Source organism: Perca flavescens, chromosome 3 (genome assembly GCF_004354835.1).
Source record: "Perca flavescens isolate YP-PL-M2 chromosome 3, PFLA_1.0, whole genome shotgun sequence".
In the NCBI taxonomy this organism is placed as follows: Eukaryota; Metazoa; Chordata; class Actinopteri; order Perciformes; family Percidae; genus Perca; species Perca flavescens.
This window is the reverse complement of record NC_041333.1, coordinates 20,942,820-20,965,338: the sequence shown is the minus strand read 5'-3', so window position 1 is coordinate 20,965,338 and position 22,519 is coordinate 20,942,820. Positions and strand designations below refer to the sequence as shown.

At 41.4% G+C, this 22,519-nt stretch overlaps 1 protein-coding gene across 1 annotated transcript; it reads right to left on the bottom strand.

The window, feature by feature from the left end:
• Positions 1 to 163: 163 nt before the first annotated feature.
• Positions 164 to 19,484, bottom strand: naalad2 (N-acetylated alpha-linked acidic dipeptidase 2). The gene is made up of 20 exons (XM_028572271.1): positions 19,309 to 19,484; positions 14,427 to 14,535; positions 13,756 to 13,942; positions 12,205 to 12,306; positions 11,899 to 12,024; positions 11,288 to 11,368; positions 10,842 to 10,947; positions 10,647 to 10,740; positions 9,989 to 10,084; positions 9,273 to 9,358; positions 8,689 to 8,808; positions 8,466 to 8,548; positions 8,309 to 8,372; positions 8,094 to 8,161; positions 7,841 to 7,932; positions 7,485 to 7,575; positions 6,988 to 7,252; positions 6,764 to 6,845; positions 5,968 to 6,060; positions 164 to 1,250 (listed from the first exon to the last, which is right to left on the bottom strand). Exons 1-20 carry the CDS (start codon positions 19,388 to 19,390, stop codon positions 1,061 to 1,063), a joined length of 2,217 nt encoding a protein of 738 aa, XP_028428072.1. The 5' UTR covers positions 19,391 to 19,484; the 3' UTR covers positions 164 to 1,060.
• Positions 19,485 to 22,519: the final 3,035 nt, after the last annotated feature.

Genomic DNA, 22,519 nt, shown 5'->3' with positions numbered 1-22,519 from the left:
AGGTGCTATAGTCAAGGATTCAAGGCTTCTGTGTATTACTCCATGTTGATTCAGACAGCAGGGGACGGGGCCATACTAGCTCTTAAGAGCATATGGGAGAGGGACCTAAGTCTGACTGGAGGAGGATGAGTGGATAAAGATATGCACAAACATAAAAACCATGTCAAGGGACGCAAGAGTATGTTTAATACAATTTAAGATATTGCATCGCTTTTATTGGACCCCGTCTAGACTGTTTAGATTAGGTCTGATCGCAAATCCAAACTGCTGGCGATGTAAATCTGAAGAGGGTCATCTTTTACATGCTTTATGGTCCTGTGACAAAGTGCAAGAATTTTGGACATGGATACACAGTCTCCTTATTGAGATATCAGGGATTCCAGTAGACTTCTGTCCCAGACTATTTGTCTTAGGGGATGATTCAGTATTAACCGAAGGGAGTAAATACATAAACAATTGGATCCAAACCAGCGTCATGATAAGCAGATACTTCTTAGAGGGTGGAAAACCGAGGGAGTTTCCTCGGTCCAAGAGTGGACTGTTGAATTGGCAAGAGTGGCAGCATTTGAAAGGATGTCTTATAAGACATTTGGAAAACTAGAATTCTATGACAAAAGATGGGGCAAATATTTGTCATTCAATGAAGGAAGAAAAGAGACTGTTTATTGATATAATTCCTTGAGAGAGGCATTCATGGTATTTTGTTTTGGCCATGTATTTTTTTGTTGTGTGCATGTGGTATGGTATTAAATAATAAAGTTGTATATGTATCTGTATGTATGCTTTATTCAAAAAAATAAAAAAATGTTAATCACAAATAAAACAAGAACAAAAAATTAAAAACATAAATTATTACTTCACTGTAGCTTCATAAGAAATCATTGAGATGTAATCTGGTAGTGGCACTCAGAGATTCACTTTATTACTGAGCTCTGGACGTTCCTGGAACACAAGGATTGTCCATCTCTGAGGTAGCATGTTCTCTCTCTTCACATTCTGGTGTTTTAACATAATTGTCAATAGATAGCTAAATCACATAGCTTTAGACGGCTTGTGTGCTTCATGCAGGTGGTGTTAGTGTCATGGCAGCAGAATGAACGGTGAATGCTGCGATGCTGATTTGGCGCTTGACTTCCTCCCAGGCCTTCTCTGGATCAGCTGAGTTCTCGATGTCAAACAATGCATCATAGATCCCAGGGAAAGACTCCCCTGCGTATTTATTATGGCTGCTGGGAGCAAAAATCACATGCCTGAAACAGAGAAGAGGATATACAGTCAAACTTTCTGTTACCTGGTTGGGACACATTAAGGACACTGCAGCTAGTAAAAATCACTACTTGTGATTTAATTGCAAATATTTATACAGGGTGAGAGCAATCTGTAGCAAAGAAACTATGTCACTGAAAAGTAGGGAAACCAAAATTAAAAGGGTTTAAAAATGCAGCTAAAATGTGTCAGATGACGATAACAGAAGGAATTTAGTGCCATTCCTTTTTTCATTGTGGAATATGCAACATATGTTGAATAAAGGAATGTACACTACCGGTCAAAAGTTTGGGGTCACTTAGAAATTTGCAGAAGTGTTCTCCAATGTTTTCTCAGTTAGCCTTTTAAAATGATATCAAATTAGTAAACAGAATGTGCCTTTGGAACATTGGATGAATGGCTGCTGATAACGGGCAATGTAGATATTGCATTAAAGATCAGCCACTTCTTTCTACAACAGTTGAGAACCCTTTTGCAATTATGTAAGAACATAATGTAATCTGAAAACAGCTGCCCTGATTAAAAAAACAATGCAACTGATCTCAGCTGGTATTCTGTCTGTAATGGAGTGGAATGGAAATTTCTAAGTGACCTCAAACTTTTGACCGGTAGTGTAAACTTGGCTTTAAAGTAGGAGAAAATGTGAACTTGGCAAGAGTAATGATGCAAAGCACAGATACACTGTAGTATAATTCACATTCTCCACTATGGGGGCACATTTACAGCAGCACATGCAGTTTTAAAATGAGGTTCTAGCCTCTGAGGTACACCACACTGTTATGTCCGTTCAGGACGATGTAACCTGTGTTCGTTTGGTAACGCCTTGGCGCATGCGGAAGTGACAGTTGTGTTGGTCTGAAATGTGTAGTTCCTGTTCTCTGAAAGTAAAGTGAGCTGCGGTTTAAAACCTCTCCTCCAGCGTCCTTATTATTCACAACATTTGGCGACAAGGATGGCTGACTTTTCTCTTCTTCCTCCACCTCCTTTCCTTGCACTTTGGATGTACCAGACACAGCCCCAGACCCAGTCATGCATCTCACAAGACAACAAGTGCCACGTCAGCGTCAAAGGCAGCTCTCCTGCGGTAACTGTGGATCAAACACTCATGCCACCAGAGCCCAGACCTGCCCAGCTAATGGCCAATCATGCCGTAACTGTGGAAGGAAAAATCACTTTGCAAAGATGTGCCGCTCTGCCCCCTCCAGGTCGGATGGAAACACCGTGGCTCACCCACCATAATTCGCCATGTAACATCGGGGCCGATGCAGTTCAAGTCATGTACAGTGAAAATTGACACAGTGTGTACTCCTCTGCTGCTAGACACAGGCGCAAGTGTCTCCCTCCTGAATAGGTAAAAGGTAGAGGTAAAGGTACTTTATTTGTCACATACACGTACATGTAGCGAAATTCATTCTCTGCATTTAACCCATCCCTCAAGGGAGCAGTGGGCAGCCAATGACAGCGCCCGGGGACCAACTCCAGATCTGAGCCAGTGCCTTGATCAAGGGCACTGCCTGGAGAACCTAGTACATACCGTCAGTTTTTCCTCTCCCATCCGCTGGCGGCGCCCACTGCTGTCCTACATGGGTATGGTGACTCAAAAATTGACCTGTTGGGGTCCATCACAGTGTCTGTCAGTTATGGCACTAGGATCTTGCCCTCCTTTGTCTTCAATGTGGCCCGACGAGGGGCTAATTTAATGGGGCTGGATCTGTTCACGGCATTGGGATTTTCACTCATTGACACAGGGGGGGCTGCCATCATGACTGTCTCTGCCGGACCGCATCAGAAGTGGTCATCACTGTTCGAAGGGCTGGGCTGTCTGTTTTCCTTCGCCCATCAACCCCTCATTGACTCCTCAGTGACTCCAGATGATGTGGTGGTACATGGTGCTACTGCTGCTATCCATGACAGTCGCCTGCAAAGTGTATTCAAAGCCCTCGCCAAGCACAATCTAACCCTAAATGGCGGAAAATGTGATTTTGCGGTGCCGGCGATTGAATATGTAGGCTTCCGACTTTCCACTGAGGGCATTTCCCCCCTTCAATCTAATGTGGAGGCCATCCTCTCCGTTCCCAAACCGACCTCGACTGCCCAGCTCGCTTCATTCCTGGGCATGACGGGCTACTACATGAAGTTCATGCCTCAGTATTCGGCCATAACGGCCCCACTGCGCCAGCTGCTTCGGAGAGATGTGCCGTGGGTCTGGTCCCTGGAATGCACCAAGGCCGTGCAAACCCTCAAAGCTCAACTCACCTCACCTCCAGTGTTGGCACACTTTGACATATCCAGTCAAACCCTGGTCACCTGTGATGCCTCGGCCATGGCGATTGGGGCTATACTGTCACAGGTACAGAACGGCATGGAGAGGCCTGTTGCATTCACTTCCCGGGCTCTGAACCAAACTGAACAAGGATATTTGGTCCGGGAGCGGGAGGCCCTCGCTTGCATGTGGGCTTGCGAGAGATGGCACCTCTACCTTTATGGCCGCCAGTTTACGCTGAGAACTGACCACCAGGCTTTGACAGCCCTGCTCTCCTCTACTGGCACCGGTCACAAGCCGCTGAGACTGCATCGTTTGTACGACTGCAACTACAACTACACTCTTCAGTTCACCCCGGGCCGGGATAATGTCGTTGCACACCTTCTCTCTCGGTCAGTGCCTGCCCAGGCCCCACCCGACAGCGTCAACCACATCGAAAGTGAGATTATTCACATGCTACACACGCCGCTCGAGTCCACGGTCACTCTGCAGGAATTGAAGGCAGCCTCAGAGCAGGATCCAGTCATCTCCCAGCTCTGCACCTACATTCGTCAGGGATGGCCAAGGGCGTTGCCAGAGGAGCTGTTAGCCTTCTCTTGGGTCAAGCAGGAGCTCTCTTGTTGGAATGACACATGTGTGGCAAGTGGGCTTTGCACTGTGATTCCGGGGGCCCTTCGCGCCCGTGTGCTGGCCATGGCACATGAGGGCCACCTGGGCATAGTGAAGCTTAAACAGAGATGCCGCGACCTGGTGTGTTGGCCAGGCATAGACAAAGACATTGAGGCCCTCGTTAAATAATGCCCAGCATGCCTTGTGAGTGGAAAAACCGGCCGCCTACCCCCACCACCCCTGTAACCTCTGGCCTGGCCTTCAAAGCCATGGGAGCATCTGCAGCTAGACATATGCGGCAAGATCCACGGGGCCCCCCACTATCAGCGGTTCTTTGTCGTAGTGTATAACTTACACTCCAAATGGCCTGAGCTGACCACCACTGGCTCTGTCACCTCCCAGGTCATTGTGGACTTTCTGGAGTCCCTCTTCTCCCGCTGGGGCCTTCCACAGACCATTACCACAGACAACGGTCCACAGTTTATTTCTGCGGAGTTTACATCATACCTAAAGGACAGGGGGATACGACACATCCGCACGACCCTGTATCACCCGCAGGCAAATGGCGGGGTGGAACGCTTCCATCAATCCCTGAAAAATGGCCTCAGAGCGCATCAGGCCCAGGGCTGCTCATTTAAACAAGCCATACGTCTAACACTGCTACACTACCGTGCTTCCCAGCACTCAACCACGGAGGTTTCCCCAGCCTCACTCATGCTGGGTAGAGAGTTGCACCTACACCTGGATAGGCTCCGCCCCACTGCAGGCCAGAACACACTCCCTCCAGTCGAAGCCTTAGTCACCCGCCGTCAGAAGCAGATGAAGCAGTGGTTTGACAAGAAAAAGAGGGTCAAGATACCAGATATCGCTGTGGCAGACAGGGTGAGAGCTCGCCGACCGCACAGGGGGAACAAGATGGCCTCATTTTGGTCCACTCCGCAGCAAGTGGCCCGACAACTGGGACCAGCCACATACCTCCTTGATGATGGCACCCGCTGGCACGCCAGCTGCCTTAAGAAGGTGCCAGCACCTCCTGCCATGTCAACTCAGAGCAGCGGGGACATAATGCCACCCAGAGAGGAGCAGGAGGACTCCATACCTCAATCAGCCGCACAGCCTGAAGATACTCCCTTGTTGTCATACCCAGTGCCCCCACCACCATCGCCACTGCCCCAGCCCCCAGCCTCCACACCACAGTTTGTCACACCTTCAGCTGTGTGTTCTCCACGGCCAGTGCGTACGAGGGCACGGCCTGATTATCTGAAGGACTTTGTGCCTTGAGTACCTGAATGACTTTGTGTTTCCCTTTCATGTTTGAATCTCCACCCAGAGAGGGGAAAATGTTATGTCCGTTCAGGATGATGTAACCTGTGTTCGTTTGGTAACGCCTTGGCGCATGCGGAAGTGACAGTTGTGTTGGTCTGAAATGTGTAGTTCCTGTTCTCTGAAAGTAAAGTGAGCCGCGGTTTACAACCTCTCCTCCAGCGTCCTTATTATACACAACACACACCACAGTGTTTTCTGGAGAATCAGGGTCTTTATCTTCACCTCTTATATGATAAACAACGTCATCCAACGGTCAGTTGCAAAAAATAGATCTGCTGATCAAACAGAGCTTAACTATGCTTAAATTAAAAGTGTGTGGGAGAGAGATAATGGGCATTCAACAGAGCCAGCATTAATGTCATTAGTAACACCTGTGCTTTTCCTACTATGACATGTCTAAATGTCCGCTGTGAAAAATATTTGACGGATTAACTGTTATGAAACCAGTGATGCTGACCTACTGTAAATCTAACTGACCATTACAGAGCGCGTGTGTGACTAACCTGTAGAAGGGTCTGCCAGGTAAGCCCAGGGGGTCTATGAAGGCTCTCTCCAGGTACATGAGCTGATCATTGATGACACGTACCTGCAGAGGACTGATACACACATGCACATGAAATGCCTTGCACACACAACTTGACTGGTCCTGACTTAGTGTCCACTTTATTATTACACACGCACAAACAATCCAATACAGGTGTTATGCCTTAAAGTCTATTTCCATGATGAGTTTTTTTATTTTGTCATAGAGGTCTGAATTACATTAAATGTTTTAGCATTACGGTTATAGTTAGTGCTGGTGTTGTTCTATGCAATTTTAATCTTATATCCTTTTTTAGGTAGACATGTGTAACATCTGTCCAGGAACTACAGATAAAAATAACCTCCTGGCTAACTCTGGTGCATTAACAGCAATTTGTATCCCTATTAAATATACCAATGAATAAATAAAATACTGGACTAAATTGTATTCAGAGGTGTTTCTAATATTCTGCCCCCCTCATGTATTAAAATGCAAAAGGAAAAACATTTGAACAGCTCTCAATATCATGTAATCCAGTACAACACCACTTTTAACTAGGACTTCTTTGATAAACATATAATTGAATTTACACATTTCTGACACTGTCAACACAAACTGAAAATTATAAACTTCATAACGGAAGAATTCATGGCAGAACTGTTTGATTCCAATAAATTGTACAGGTGTACAAAGTAAAGTACACTGAGTGTACATTTTGAAGCATAACCTAGAGCATTTACACCAACATATTTCAGCATTTGTTTGGACACTCTTACTCTTCTCTGTTGAGAGTCTGCAGGCGCTCATGGAAGTCCCTGGCTGCAATGGTGAAGTTCTCAACAGCAGAAAACAAGGAATCTGAAAACATAGGAAAAATTAAATTAAATGCAAGGAAATTCTTGTAAAAGTCAGCGGGTTGGCTAACTCGTTCAAACATTTTAACTACACTTAAACACTTAATTAGCATAGTCAGCGCACACAGTGACCAAAATCAACTAACCAAACGACACTGCATACATCTTCATCTCCTCTGGGTGTCTCTGTGCCAGCTGTGCGATACTCTGTGCATACTTCCTCAGTGAATCTGCATACTGGTTGACATCGAGAGGGAGGAGCAGGGAATCGGCCAATCGGAAGATGAGCCCGCCTCTCACCTGGGCCACTGCCCGAAGCCTCTTGAAGGAGGGGTCGTAAAACTTCTCCACTATTTCAAAGGTTTCATACACACTGTGATAGACTGGATAACTGCTGTATCGCTCTGTTATCTGAAAGCACAGAGGATATTTCACTGAGTTCATGGAGGCTCACAGTAACCCTTTACCATAAAGATACTTTCCTCACTTTCTACGTATGCTCTAACCTTAACTCAACCCTTCAGTTAAGACAAAATGGACATGCACTATACTGTAAGCTTACAATAGTAAATGTAAGTAAACACATTCAGCAATATATTTGAATATAATAACGGTGAGTAATGTTAGGTACAGCATGTCTTACCTTGTTCTTGGTGTATCTGGCTCTACCTGCAGCAATTCCCAGACGGATAAAATAGGCCTCAAAATCACTGCCTGACCCGAGCTTATTGATCCTACAGGAGGACAGAAAGACAGACAGACTGATTTCGTGATTTGTTTAATTAATTTCTTGATTGTTTTAATGATTAGCCAACAAATTTTAAATTCCAATGTTGTTTTAAACCCAACACATGGCCATATGGAGACATGAGACATACATCTTTGCACATTTTTCCAACAGTTGCATTGAAGAAGTAGTAATCATCTTGTTGTTTTTTTTTTATTGTGGGTTTTGTTGTTAGTTCGTGTACACCCTGACCAGAACAAGCAACTTTGTACCTGGGTGCATCGCGGTCATTTGTCCAGTTGTCCCTCTTATGCCAACTATCGTACAGAGAAACACCTTCCTCTCCTTCTTCTGGACTGGCTATCTACACGCAAACATAGAAAGAAAAGAGAAAGAGACGAGGCAGAGAGAAAGACAGGAATACAGCATACAGTAAAAGTGAGCATGAATGACAATATGTATTCACTCAAATCAATTTCAGATGTACCATTTCTATATATGTATATATTGTATACGTCTGCTCACCTGCTTGGTGATGTCGTACACTAAAGTGTGTAGAGACGGAGTGCAGTCAACCCTCAGTGTGTACATGCCTGGAATTCAATTAGAGACACACACACACACACACACACACACACACACACCAAAACTAATACAGCCTCATCAACATACATAACATACATACATCAACATGTCTATAATTATTGGGGATTTTGAGCTGTCCACACAAACACACTCACCCTCCATGGCAGAGTCAGCATTTATGTAGGCCACAGCTCTCTCCTGCAGCAGCTTGGCATTGTCCTGTTAAGAAGGATCGAAGGGTGGTCAGTGTGTGTGTGTGTGTGTGTGTGTGTGTGTAAGTGTGTGAGGGCATATAGGTTGGTGTATGAGTACCTCTGCCCATTCTGTAGATCCCTGCAATCCAAACTCCTCTGCATCCCAGCTGGCAAATATTAAAGTCCTCCTAGGCCTCCAGCCTACACACACACACACACACACACACACACACACACACACACACACACACACACACACACACACACACACACACACACACACACACACACAGTACTCTGACCATTGACACCATTATTCGCTCACACTTGCAGAGACATACCTTTACTGAGCAGCCTGCCAGCGCTTCTCACAGTTTCGTGGACCACTGCAGCACCAGACATGGGATCAATTCCTCCAAACACCCAGGCATCCCGGTGCCCTCCCAGAATCACATACCTGTCTACACACACACACACACACACACACACACACACACACAACAACAAAGACAACAACAATAACACATTAACGGTGGTATAATAGAAAGATAGACAAATTATGAGAATTGCTTTAATAATTTTAAACAGTTTTTGTATTTGTGTTGTTTACAGTATTTGTTTTCTCTAATATACAAATGCAACCAAATAGTTCATTCTAGCACAGAACCTTTGAACCAAAAACAGGCACTTACTCAAGACACTGATACACTGTATTTTTTGACAGTTTTGATCGAAGCCTGAGTGTTTAAAATAGAGTAAAGCCACTAAAGTTCCTGACCAAAAGGCATTTAAATTAGTTCATTCTCCTTATTCTGTTATGACTATATCAGTATTATCCATATTGGCATAATTAGTGTTACTCGCATTTGTTGGTTGTGTGTACAATGTTGCAAAAAGCTTAGACGGTTGGGTTGTGGTACCGTACCTGGCTCCAGAGCTCCTCTAATCCTGCCAATGACGTTATAGATTCTGGTAAGCTGGTTGTTAGTGTGGATGTTCATACGCACCTTCCTGAGACAGACAGATTAAGGAAGGGGTGATGCACACACACAGGGGAGAAAGAGATACAGCAACAAAGAAAGAAACACAGTGGAAACAGATCAATAGAGTTACTTTGAACAAGAAATTACTAATCTGAGCAGAATTTGGAAATAGAAAACATTCACAAAGAATGGTGTTTTTCGATTCTTTTGTGAAACTTGATTCTCTTGTTGTTATGGAGGCTGTTGCTCCAGAAATCCACAAAACACTCACCACAGTTCAAAAGCACAAAAAGGACCTCATTACTGTTGTACATCCTTAATTTGTGCAGCTTGTTTGTGTGTGGATGTGTTATGTATGTCTCTCACACACAGGGGTTAGAAAGGCCTCCATTGTATGTCAGTGTTGGCTACTTGCCACTGGGTCACTAAAACTGAACAAGACAAAAAGCAACAAAGGGGGAGATGCAATCCAAACACTAATCAAGCCACTAAAGAGTGAAGACAGCAGTGAAGCAGGAGAAAAGAGACGATCAACTGGTGAGGAAAGAGTTTTATTGTGAAGAAAGTAGGTGGAAGGGAGAATCACATTATCACAGGGTAGAGTGGACACAAGTGATCACTGTGACACTGGACATAAAAGCTTAATGTAAGCACTTACTGGCTCCTGAAGTCATCCGTAAAGCCTGGACCAATCTTGTAGGAGACATTCAGAGCTCCTTTCCAGTTGTTGGGTGGAATCAGTCCTCCCATGTTCCTGTTGAACAATAACTGTAACTGTTATTTAATAATTTACATATTCTTAAAATACAAATCAGCTGCTAATTTCATTTAGGGAGCCCAATAAAAATGTTTCATGCTCTAAGTTCAAGATTCCATAATGATGATAGCGTCTGTCTGTCTGTCTCTAAGTTGGTCCATCAGTTTGGTCCAGACTGAAATATCTCAACAACTATTGTATAGATTGTCATGAAATTTTGCAAATATATTTTAATTAAGGTTAAATTTTAATAACTTTGTAAATCCCATGACCTTTCACCTAGAGCCACCATCAGGTCAATGTTTTTTGTCCAATAATTTGCTTAATGACTGTATACCTTCTAAACCTGTGACATCCCATCAGCTTCAGCTAACCCTAAATTAAGGTGAACGCTACCTAATTATCAGCATGTTAACATTATCATTGTGTGCATGTTAGCATGTTGACGTCAGCTTCACAGAGCCGCTAGCGTGGCGGTAGACTTATTCCAAATGGCACTGCTCTGAATGATTGCATATTGGATCATGGAAAAGTGTAAAAAAAGAAAAAATATTTTTACTTGAGCAGGTGAATTGCATCATGGAAGCCAATTGGATGCACAGGAATCTTGGGAAGTCCCACTGCGTCCTCAAGGTTGAATCTGTAGGTGTATTCTGTAAGAGAGCAGACTTTGTGACATAAACTCACACACATGTATGCACTCATACTGGCTGTAACCCATGTAGTGTATAAATAGGCACACAGAGATACACACCTTTAGCGGGGTACCCTGGTGTGAGTGGGTCTCCGGCTCCATTCAGGTTGAGAACATTCCCTCTCTGAACTCCTCCACCGGGTAGGTTCCAGCCATCAGGGTAGGGCTACACACACACACACACACACACACACACACACACACACACACACACACACACACACACACACACACACTTATTTGAATACACAGATTGCATTTGTATCCAGGATTCAAATATTAACAGAGATGATGTACTGTACATTCTTGAATCACTGAATAATTCTCGTAGAATCTGCTACTGTTTCGAATTATGATCCAGATCATGAATTTGTAGTTGTTGTTGGTAGACTCTGCCACCGATGAGGGCTTGTTTTAAGGCTTATCATCCAAAATATACACAACCTCTACTGCATTAACAAATTATGACAAAAATATTCTGGTTAAAATGTTGCAGAATACTCTACCTGGACTCCAGCAGCCCAGTAATCTGCTGGATCTGAGAACATAATGATTCCCTTTGCTCCAGCTAACATGGCGTTTTTCACCTGGTGGAGTGAGACAGACAGAGAAGTGAGTAATTTTGATGGTGTACAAAATGTTATTTATTGCTGTCCTTTTTTTCTGTGTGCATAACAAAATATCGGCAATTGGTTTGACATTGATGAATAGCATTAAATATTAAAAGATGTGTGATATTCAGCTGTTTGTCAGATGTACCTTTCCAGCACATTTAACCTCAGGTATCCTTTTAACTACTTATACAATACTTTGAAGAAATTATTGGTAACACGTTACTTGAAGGTATCTACATAAGAGTGACATGACACTGTCATGAACACGACACTGTCATGACACAGTCATGACACATGAACCATAACCCTAACTCTAACCCTAACCATAACTTGTCAGGACAAAAACCGAATGACACTTACTAAAAGAAGCGTAAAAAAATACTTTTTTATAATGTTTATGACACGTTCATGACAGTGTCATGTCACTCTTATGTAGATACCTTCAAGTAAAGTGTAACCAAATTATTCAACAGGGTTGTATGTATGACCAAGAACTTTCCTACCTTATTGCCTCTGAATATTTTTCCATATCTGACGATGACAATCTTCTCAGTAACATTGATGCCCATCTCCCTCTCTAACTGGAAAAAGTCTTCTGTTCGACCATAGTTAACATACACCAAATCCCCCTGCAGAGAGAGAGAGACAGTAAGAGGAGACATCTTAGATTATCAGAGAGTGGAGGATTGGGATGGTCAATGTTTAAAATCCATGTTCACTTTACTTTACTGTAACTACTGCAGTGAAGATATTTAAACATGATTCTTCTTGTCAGTAAGATAAGTTTGAATGTGTGTGGATGTGTGTACCTCAGGTTGTCCTTTGGCAGAGAAGGCACTGTATGGAGGCACAATGTTAGAAACATCTTCATAACCCGCTGGAACTGGCTCAGCCAAGGAAGTGTTAAAAACCTGTGAATGAAAGATGAGCACAGATTAAATTAGAGGAAATATTGAGGAGATAGGCAGCCCTTTATTCTCTGTGGTAAATGCCTGGAAATCTTTAATGTATCCACTGACAACTCTGAGAAATAAGCAGAGGTGGAATGTAACTTAATTTACTCAAATACTGTACTTATACAAATTTAAGTTATTTGTAATTTACCTGAGTATCATAGTTTCATGCTACTGCATATTTCAATTCCACTTCATTTATTAACCATTGCTATTTATTTATTAGTTGAATAATCAATTAACTGATTTATATTTTGATAATTGGTAAACAAAAGTATTTTTTAATGCAAAAATGCCAAACATTTCATGGTTCCAGTTGTCAAATGAATTATTTGAACGTTTTATTTATTTTATTTTAATTTTTGTCGTAGCTTCTCCAATGGTTGGACATAACAAGCAACGCGAAGGTGTCACTGTTACTGTTACAAACCAAACAATCCATCAATGACTGGAGAACATAATCAGCTGATTATACCATAATATATATAATCATTTCTTGCAGCTCTAGTTTAATAACATAGTTAAAAATTAATTAGCTGCACCTCAGCCAACTACAACAGGATGCTGCTACAGTCCCAGGGGTCATGTTCTGCACTGAGTAGATCTGTGTGCAGTTCAGTGAATTGTTGTCATCTGAAATGTAAAACCTTATTGTGTACCTGAATGCATAGCAGCATGCTGCAATATGGCCGTGTAGTAAACCCTGGTCTGTTTTCTCTTGTTTGCCTCTGTGCGATATCATTATCTCTACTAATTAGACACATACAGAGGTTTATCTCCACAAGGCTACATATAAAAGGACCTTGGACTTGAATAAGCTGTACTGCAGTGGTGTATGGAGGTGGAGAGGAGGCCTGGAGCAATATATGGCTGTGTTTTTAAAGAATCTGTATGATCTTCACGTGCACACTGCAACTGTTTTATCTCCCACAACAGACTGAGAAGGCGTCACAGGGTTTGGACTGTTGTTGTTCATGTGCTTGACAAAATTACAATTCCTTTGAACTTGTAATCACCAGGGGGGTTGGGTGTGGAGAATGGAGTATTAAATGGGTTAGCATCACAAAAGGTTTGGCTATCATTAAACTAAAGTGTCCATTCAAATTAGTTTCTGTTCAGCTAAAAAAAAGTTCCTCTTAAATCCAGAAACACGTCTCTTTTTCAACAATGTGAACACAAGGCATGCAAATAGTCATTTTAAATCATTTAAGTGGTAGCTGTAGAATAAACTGGCTCTGACTGCTATCCTAATGCTGTAATAGATGGGAGCTAAAACTAATGACAATATTGCACCAGAAACAAGTACAGAGGTTTTTGCAAGACTTGTCTTTTATAGAAAGGTTGAAATTAAATTTGGGCAAAGTATGAGTGCTTTTGGCTGGATGTGTCCATATAGGCCTACTGTACCTCACTGCCAAGCTGATCAACTATTGAGATGTAGTTTGGCTGTGATTTGTTGGGATAGGACAACAGGACGTCATAGGGCACCATCTCCACTGAGTCCAGTCCAAACTCCAGCCACTCTTTCCTGATCTGCTCTGCATATCTCAGATTCTGCTCTGTACCAGCCAGGTGGGGGAGTCGTGTAAATTTCCTGTGGACAGGATGTAAACAGTCAGTCACAGCACTTACAGAATGAAAATGTTTTTTTAGAAAAAAAGTAGGCTTATGTTCATGCAAAGCTGTTGTTGTAACCTTGACTTCACATGAACGCAGCATGGATCCTTAAGTCTGAAAAGCCTTTTTACAACAAACACTTTGACTTGTCATATGACAGCTGTTACTAATTACCAATGGCTCTGTTCTGTTCACGTGTCCCAGTAGGCCTAAGTCATGACAGTGTGAAACAGCGAACCAGCAAGCATAATACCAGCTATGTTAAACTGAAACAGCTACATGGAATACCACCATCACTCATTTGATTATTTGAACCTGTGCTTTTCTTAATGTGATGTGTCAAATTGGGAAAGAAACTTGGTTTAGTGAGTCGTCCTGAAGGAAGCCCAGCCTAAGGAGGGGTCTTGGATTACAGGACAGGTTGGTTGGATGGACAGGACAGGTTTAGTGTGTTAGGCTACCTGAGATGCTCTCTGATCTGGTCAGACTGCATTTCATCCAGAAACTCCCTCAGATACTTGCTGGAAGCAATCTGGTTTGTAGTGTTTGTAGTGGGCTTTGCAAACCATCCTACAGCGATCACACACACACACACACACACACACACACACACACACACACACACACACACACACACACACACACACACACACACACACACACAGTTCAACAACAGTGTCACCACCGTATTACTTGATGAAAAGTATAAAAAGTAAAAAAGTATGATTTGATGAAAAGAAGAAATTACAGTAATACAAGTTGGACAAAGCATTACTTGAACACAGTTTTCAAAACTATACAGACTTACACAACAGCTCCTGCAACAGCTGGGTTCCTAGAAGAGATATTACAGTTTTTCACGATCGCTATGACAATTTTCTTTCCTAAACTCTTAACGCACCAACACACCTACAACACACGATTGGCAAAACAGTTAATTTCATGCTCAAAATCACATATTGTAAATTAAACTCCAACACTGATTTTCAAAATACAATAATTCACTAACACAATACACTATGTTTACCAAAACAATGCAATCATGTCTCAAAATCAAATAATTCTTCCAAAACACTAACACATGTTCTCTCCCAACAGGAACATTTAGTCAATCATAGCACAATGTCATACAAATACAGTTTTTCTTGATTGCTTTGATACAGCAGTCAACTCAAACTCCACATTTTCAAAACAGTTAACACACAGGCCGAAACAGTGGCACTCATGCTCAAAATGAAACATTTTGTTCGCAAAAGTCTCTAACTGTGCCAAAACATTTTAAATATGCAACAAAAGCAAATTTTGCATTCAAACAACACAACTTGCAGACAAGTGTGTGAGCTCTTCCAATCAACCATTACACAGTGGACAACAAAATACATACTTGTCATTGTAGCCTATTACTGTACGGAGATTTCATGCCAGTGCCATTTGTTGTCAAATTTGCCTTCTTGCAAAGAATTGGATCCAGAATCAGAAATGATTTAATGCAAATGTTATTGATTCCATTGATTCTTATTTTCAAACTGTGGCTGAAAACTGAAATACTGTAAATATTACACAAAATACATGTAAACCAAACCAAAATAAAATCTATTAGAGTATAAGAAATTAAGAAAATAAAAATAAAATATATTACAATAAAGTATAAACATCTATTACTGTAGAGTATAAGAAATAGCCACTATTGATACTCAATCTCTAATGTCTTGATGATGGGGCCACATGGCCTAACCCTGCAGACTGACTGCTAATTGAAGATTTGTGTCAAGGAGTGTCAAACAGGTGCTTCAGTGATTTCATACTGATGTAGGTAGTTTCTAATAGTTAGGAACAGATGGTTTCTGTTTGGTTACCATAGCTAAAACAATGGAGTTTGGACTGCTTTAATGACATCTGTGTTAACTGTTCTGCAAAAGCGTGGGGGAAATGTGTCAATCCAATGAGAAAGGGTTAACACATTTGCAAGAGGTGTCTTCTGCTCTGCTGAGACAGTGATGATGAAAACCAAGTGGATCCCAGTTTCTTTAAGCAGGTCAAAGCAATCAAGAAAAACTTTAACTAACATCCCATGGAATTACAGAAACTGCATTACTTTATATGTGTCAGTCAGGTCTGCCCTTATAGAACAGACAATAGTGATTGTATTGATCATATATTGTGTTTTACACTGTAGTTTCTGTTGAAGCTTTTCTAAATTTTTGTTTTGTTGGGTTTAGTAAAATTTTTTTTAAAGAATATTTTTGGGGCTTTTCCGCCTTTATTTGACAGGACTGCTAGTTGAGAAAGGGGGAAGACATTCAGTAAATCGTCACAAGTCAGATTTGAACCCTGGACCTCTGCGTCAAGGCATAAACCTCCAAGTATATGTGCGCCTGCTCTACCCACTGATCCAACCCAGCCACCAATTTGTTTCTTTTGCTGCAGAGATTCAAAGTAGTTCAGAGTAGCTTTATAGAATGTATGGTTTATGAAAAAAGGAGACAGAGACAGAGACAGAATTGTCCTGGTACTCCTCTTCCTCTCCCTCGTGAAGGCATTTTTCTTATTTTCTGTGTTCATCTACAGTATATTGTTCAAATAGGTCCTCTTTTACTGTACTACCATATGATCATGCGATTGGAAGAACCTCAACACCTGAGTGTGTTTCCTAGAAGGGAATCAGCTGTGATTGATCTATTTGCATAACTTCAATCAGCTGTTTCTCAATAAATGCATGTATAAAATGCAGGGGATATATTTGTGTTTCAATTTACAATATGATCAGCTGTTCACTTTGACTTTAGCCTATAAGTTAGGTGTAAACATGTTGTTATCTGTTCTGACATACAGTGTGAAAGCATTTGTAAATTTGGCAGTAAAGATCCATTGTTTTGGTCTTGGTGGAGCTTGTGTGTAAAAGAAGTTCAAGCATTTTAAATTTGTGTTAACTGTATGCATTTTGTGTCAAAGCAACAAGAAATGTGTTAATTTGATAGCCTACACAGACGGATGTTGTGCTAACTGTGTTAAGAGTTTAGGAAAGTTGTTAAGAGTATTGAAAAAAGTGTCATAGCGATCGTAAAAAACTGTAAGGTGCTATAGTCAAGGATTCAAGGCTTCTATGTATTACTCCATGTTGATTCAGACAGCAGGGGACGGGGCCATACTAGCTCTTAAGAGCATATGGGAGAGGGACCTAAGTCTGACTGGAGGAGGATGAGTGGATAAAGATATGTACAAACATAAAAACCATGTCAAGGGATGCAAGAGTACGTTTAATACAATTTAAGATATTGCATCGCTTTTATTGGACCCCGTCTAGACTGTTTAGATTAGGTCTGATCGCAAATCCAAACTGCTGGCGATGTAAATCTGAAGAGGGTCATCTTTTACATGCTTTATGGTCCTGTGACAAAGTGCAAGAATTTTGGACATGGATACACAGTCTCCTTATTGAGATATCAGGGATTCCAGTAGACTTCTGTCCCAGACTATTTGTCAAGTATATAAACAATTGGATCCAAACCAGCGTCACGATAAGCAGACAGATACTTCTTAGAGGGTGGAAAACCGAGGGAGTTCCCTCGGTCCAAGAGTGGACTGTTGAATTGGCAAGAGTGGCAGCATTTTAAAGGATGTCTTATAAGACATTTGGAAAACTAGAATTCTATGACAAAAGATGGGGCAAATATTGGTCATTCAATGAAGGAAAAAAAGAGACTGATTGACTTATTGATATAATTCCTTGAGAGGGGCATTCACAGTATTTTTTTGTGTGCATGTGGTATGGTATTGAATAACTGTACCTTCTATTAGTTATTATTGATAGGTTAATTTTGTTTCTTCCTAACGTGCACAAGAAATCTTATATTGCAAATCTATGTGCAACCAAGGCGAATCTGTTGGTGTTGAGGTGTTCGGTTTGGTTTTTGGGTGGGGGGTGGGTGGGAGGTGGTGTTGTTTATGTATCTGTATGTATGCTTTATTCAAAAAAATAAAAAGCTGTTAATCACAAAAAAACTCTACAGACTTATCCCATGGCTTTAACCAGAACGTGCACAAAACTGTAGATTTTCAAATGCTAACACACTGCTGTCAAAACTGCTGACCACACATTCAAAACAGAATAGATTTCAACCTGGTGCATTTCAAACACTGCTGATTGCAATTATTTCTTGTTTCAGACTTGTTAGTGAACACATAGGCCTACTGTATATACAGTATATAGGGAAAGCTCAGAAAGCCTTTTTTGAAAATAAAGGAACACCAAATAAGAATGAAACAGTTATACATTGTACCGTTTGAGAGAAACAGCGAACAGGTAAAAAAGCAAAGATACCAATATGTCCAGGTATGTCTGAGGTTACATACACAGTTGTGAAAATGTGAAAAACACTTCCTTTACTATAGTAAAACTGCACACTTATTGTTTTTTGACAAAGCAATGGATGTGTAAGCAATGGGAACATAGTCATTCGTAGTTCTAGATAATGTAGGTTCATATGGCAAGAGAAGACATCCAATTTGTTGATAAAAAAAAAATTGTAAAACTTCTGGACTATTACGTACCTTTAGTTTGTAACATTTCCAGTAATTACATAAATTACTACAGACAAAATATAAATATCTATTTACTGTAGGTAAGCAAACTGAGGATTTTCATTTATTATTGTTTACCTCAAAACTGGAATAAAATAAAATTATTTCACTGTTTTCTTATAGCAATTATTGATTAGCGTAAATAAACTTAAATGATTTAAACTGTAAAGAAAAGTTTGTATTGGTGTTTGACGCTAGTGTTTTTACTCTCAATGTGTTCTGAGTGACAGTGTGTGTTATCTCAGTGAGGCGTGTGCATAGTGTTTGGCTGCACTGAGCCTGTTTTGAGACGTGTGTAAAGAGTAGTGTTGCTTGGAATGAGTTTTGCAGGTGATGTGACCAGTGTCGTTTAGCAATCGAAAAAAAACAAAAGTTTCCAGTTATGCTAGAAATTATATTTCAAATGGAGTTGTGGTTATGGACAGCGAGTGTGAACCTGCTGTGAGCAGGCAGACGTGAAATGTGTCAGAGTAGTGACGCGCGCGCGCACACACACACACACACACACACACACACACACACACACACACACACACACACACACACACACACATTGCCACCTTCAAGATTAAACTTAAACAGCGAGTAGCCTATATTTGATAGCAGAGTTACAAAATGTTATCTCCTTATATTTTATTTCAGCAACTGCCTTTACCATTTACACTTTTAATCAACAACAAACACAAGGAGCAGAGTATATATTACTTGGGCTTCATTACATGACGGTCCTGTTTAAGTTTGTGTTGTGTTATCATGTCTTACCTATGATGAAGCCCAGCAACAACAAAGCTGTCACAACCACAATCCTCCCGATCCACCGAATTAGCCTGCTCTCCTTTCTCATGTTAAAGCAGTAGGCTACGTCCCAGAGGCTGCACGCACCGACACCGCTGTCTCTGCAGAGCACGCTAGCAGAGATAGAGAGTCATTTGTTTAAGTAGTGCACAGTGAGATAGAGTGAGGCAGAGAGAGAGAGAGAGAGGCAAGGGGGGGGGAAGCTGACGTCTGGCAACGAAAGAGGCACTGAGTGACAAGTTGCAGAAAAACACAAAGAGGGAGCTAGTTATATGTCTTGTGCACCTTGGTCATTCATGTGCTGACTCAGTATTACTCAACCCGAGACTAGATGACCAATAATGAGCTGTATTTAACAATTTAGTACAGCAAGGAGTCAAGATTGACTCTTTACTGAGCAACTCTGAATCATCAGATACCTCTCTACTCAGCTCATGTGAAAAAGTTGTTTTGCAGTTGCTAGAATCAAAAAGGAATGCATATGATCCAGGATCCATGGTGATCACCATAGATATAGAACAATGTTCTATATCTATGGTGATCACATCCTTTTTGGTCAGACACACCAAATTAGGGAATATCTTTTGGAAGAATGATGTTTGAAGCCAAAGAGCGCTGATGCTTTTCTGGAGGCTCAACAACACCTTATTACTGTAACACACTTTATGTTGGTTATCCTGATTTGTGACCCAAATTTCCTTAACAGTCTATTGAAGTTCAGCTGGTTACCTGGCACTAAGATATACGAGTGGGTAGATCATATAATTAACACGAGCTGCAGATGCTTTTATTCATATACAAAAGTTACAAATGTGTTGGCCGGGTTGGGTCAGTGGTAGAGCAGGCACACATATACTGGGAGGTTTATTCCTCGACGCAGAGGTTCAGGGTTTGACTCTGACCTGTGATGATTTCCTGTATGTTTTCCCCCTTTCTTACCCAGCTGTCCTATCAAATAAAGGTGGAAAAGCCCAAAAAATAATCTTAAAAAAAAGAAAGAAAGTTACAAATGTGCCTCATCATCACATACTGTATATGTGGGAGCCCAAGATAAGAAATGCATAAAAAATAGACAAGATATAATAGAAATACTCACAGTAAGTAACTATTTGGACTGACAAAGTAAAATGTATGAGATAGTGAGTCAACATTTTAAAGTAGTATATCATAAGTGAGTTAACATTTAGTAATTTGACTTAGAAAGTCAACCTTCTGCCCAGTCAAAATGGACTTACTATGAATATTTATTTCTATCATGCAGAACTTTTCATCTTTTTTTCTCCTTTTTTTCTGGCAGAACTGGGCTTCCGGCTTCCCGATTCATCTATGCTGGTTTACTGCAGCTTAAGTCAACATAAAATTAAAATATAAAGTAAGTCATTCACCAAAACTTCTAATCAACCAACAAAACAGACAATAAACAATATTTCGGTTATGAATCTTACAGAAGAAGCCGTGTTATAGAACGAGTCAGTTTATTAAAGTTTGGCTCACTTTGGTTGAAGTTACAGCACCGGTGTACAGGTGCTGGTCATATAATTAGAATATCATGAAAAAGTGGATTTATTTCAGTAATTCCATTCAAAAAGTGAAACTTGTATAATGTATACATTCATTCCACACAGACTGATATATTTCAAGTGTTTATTTCTTTTAATTTTGATGATTATAACTGACAACTAATGAAAATTGTGAAAAGGTTCAATATTGAAGACAACTGGTGCCACACTCTAATCAGCTAATTAACTCAAAACAACTGCAAAGGCCTTTAAATGGTCTCTCAGTCGAGTTCTGTAGGCTACACAATCATGGGGAAGACTGCTGACTGGACAGCTGTCTAAAAAGCGACCAGTGACACCTTGCACAAGGAGGGCAAGACACAAAAGGTCATTGCTAAGGAGGCTGGCTGTTCACAGATCTCTGTGTCCAAGCACATTAATAGAGAGATAAAGGAAAGGACAAGATGTGGTAGAAAAAAAGTGTACGAGCAATAGGGATAACTGCACCCTGGAGAGGAATGTGAAACAAAACCCATTCAAAAATGTAGGGGAGATTCACAAAGAGTGGACTGCAGCTGGAGTCAGTGTTTCAAGAACCACCACGCACAGACGTATGCAAGACATGGGTTTTAGCTGTCGCATTCCTTGTGTCAAGCCACTCTTGAACAAGACCCAGCGTCAGAAGCGTCTCGCCTGGGCTAAAGACAAAAAGGACTGGACTGCTGCTGAGTGGTCCAAAGTTATGTTCTCTGATGAAAGTAAATGTTGCATTTCCTTTTGGAAATCAAGGTCCCAGAGTCTGGAGGACGAGAGGAGAGGCACAGAATCCACGTTGCTTGAAGTCCAGTGTAAAGTTTCCACAGTCGGTGATGGTTTGGGGTGCCATGTCATCTGCTGGTGTTGGTCCACTGTGTTCAGCACTTCATGCTTCCTGCTGCTGACCAACTTCATGGAGATGCAGATTTCGTTTTCCAACAGGACTTGGCACCTGCACACAGTGCCAAAGCTACCAGTACCTGGTTTAAGGACCATGGTATCCCTGTTCTTAATTGGCCAGCAAACTCACCTGACCTTATCCCTATAGAAAATCTATGGAGTATTGTGAAGAAGATGATGCGATACGCCAGACCCAACAATGCAGAAGAGCTGAAGGCCACAATCTGAGCAACCTGGGCTCTCATAACACCCAAGCAGTGCCACAGACTGATCGACTCCATGCCACGCCGCATTGCTGCAGTAATTCAGGCAAAATTAGTTGTCAGTTATAATCATCGCAATTAAAAGAAACATTTGAAATATATCAGTCTGTGTGTAATGAATAAATATAATATACAGATTTCACTTTTTGAATGGAATTACTGACATAAATCAACTTTTTGATGATATTCTATCATCAAAGCACCTGTATATTGCCTAAGATAATCAGACATATTTTCCCACACTATAAGACATGCAGGCCTCGGTCGTGCTCGACCTCTCCTGGTCCTGTGAACAGCTGTGTGGGGTGGAAGACGGCTCTTTCATGCGGTGGGCTGGAGCGTGAAGCGGGGAGGAGGCTCTGCCCTCAGGAATGTGGGGGAGGACACCGACCGAGCTTCATTCATTTGCTGATAAATCTCACATGATCAAAAACAGCTATTAAATGGAACCTTAACGTGAGATTGTTTTGTCAATTGCTA

Coding starts and splice junctions, on each gene's coding strand:
- naalad2 (XM_028572271.1), bottom strand. CDS start 19,390: ATGAGAAAGGAGAGCAGGCTAATTCGGTGGATCGGGAGGATTGTGGTT. Junction 8,162..8,308: donor TGCTGACTCTGCCATGGAGG/GTGAGTGTGTTT, acceptor ATTGAATTCCAG/GCATGTACACACTGAGGGTT. Junction 6,061..6,763: donor CAGACTCTCAACAGAGAAGA/GTAAGAGTGTCC, acceptor TGTGTGTATCAG/TCCTCTGCAGGTACGTGTCA.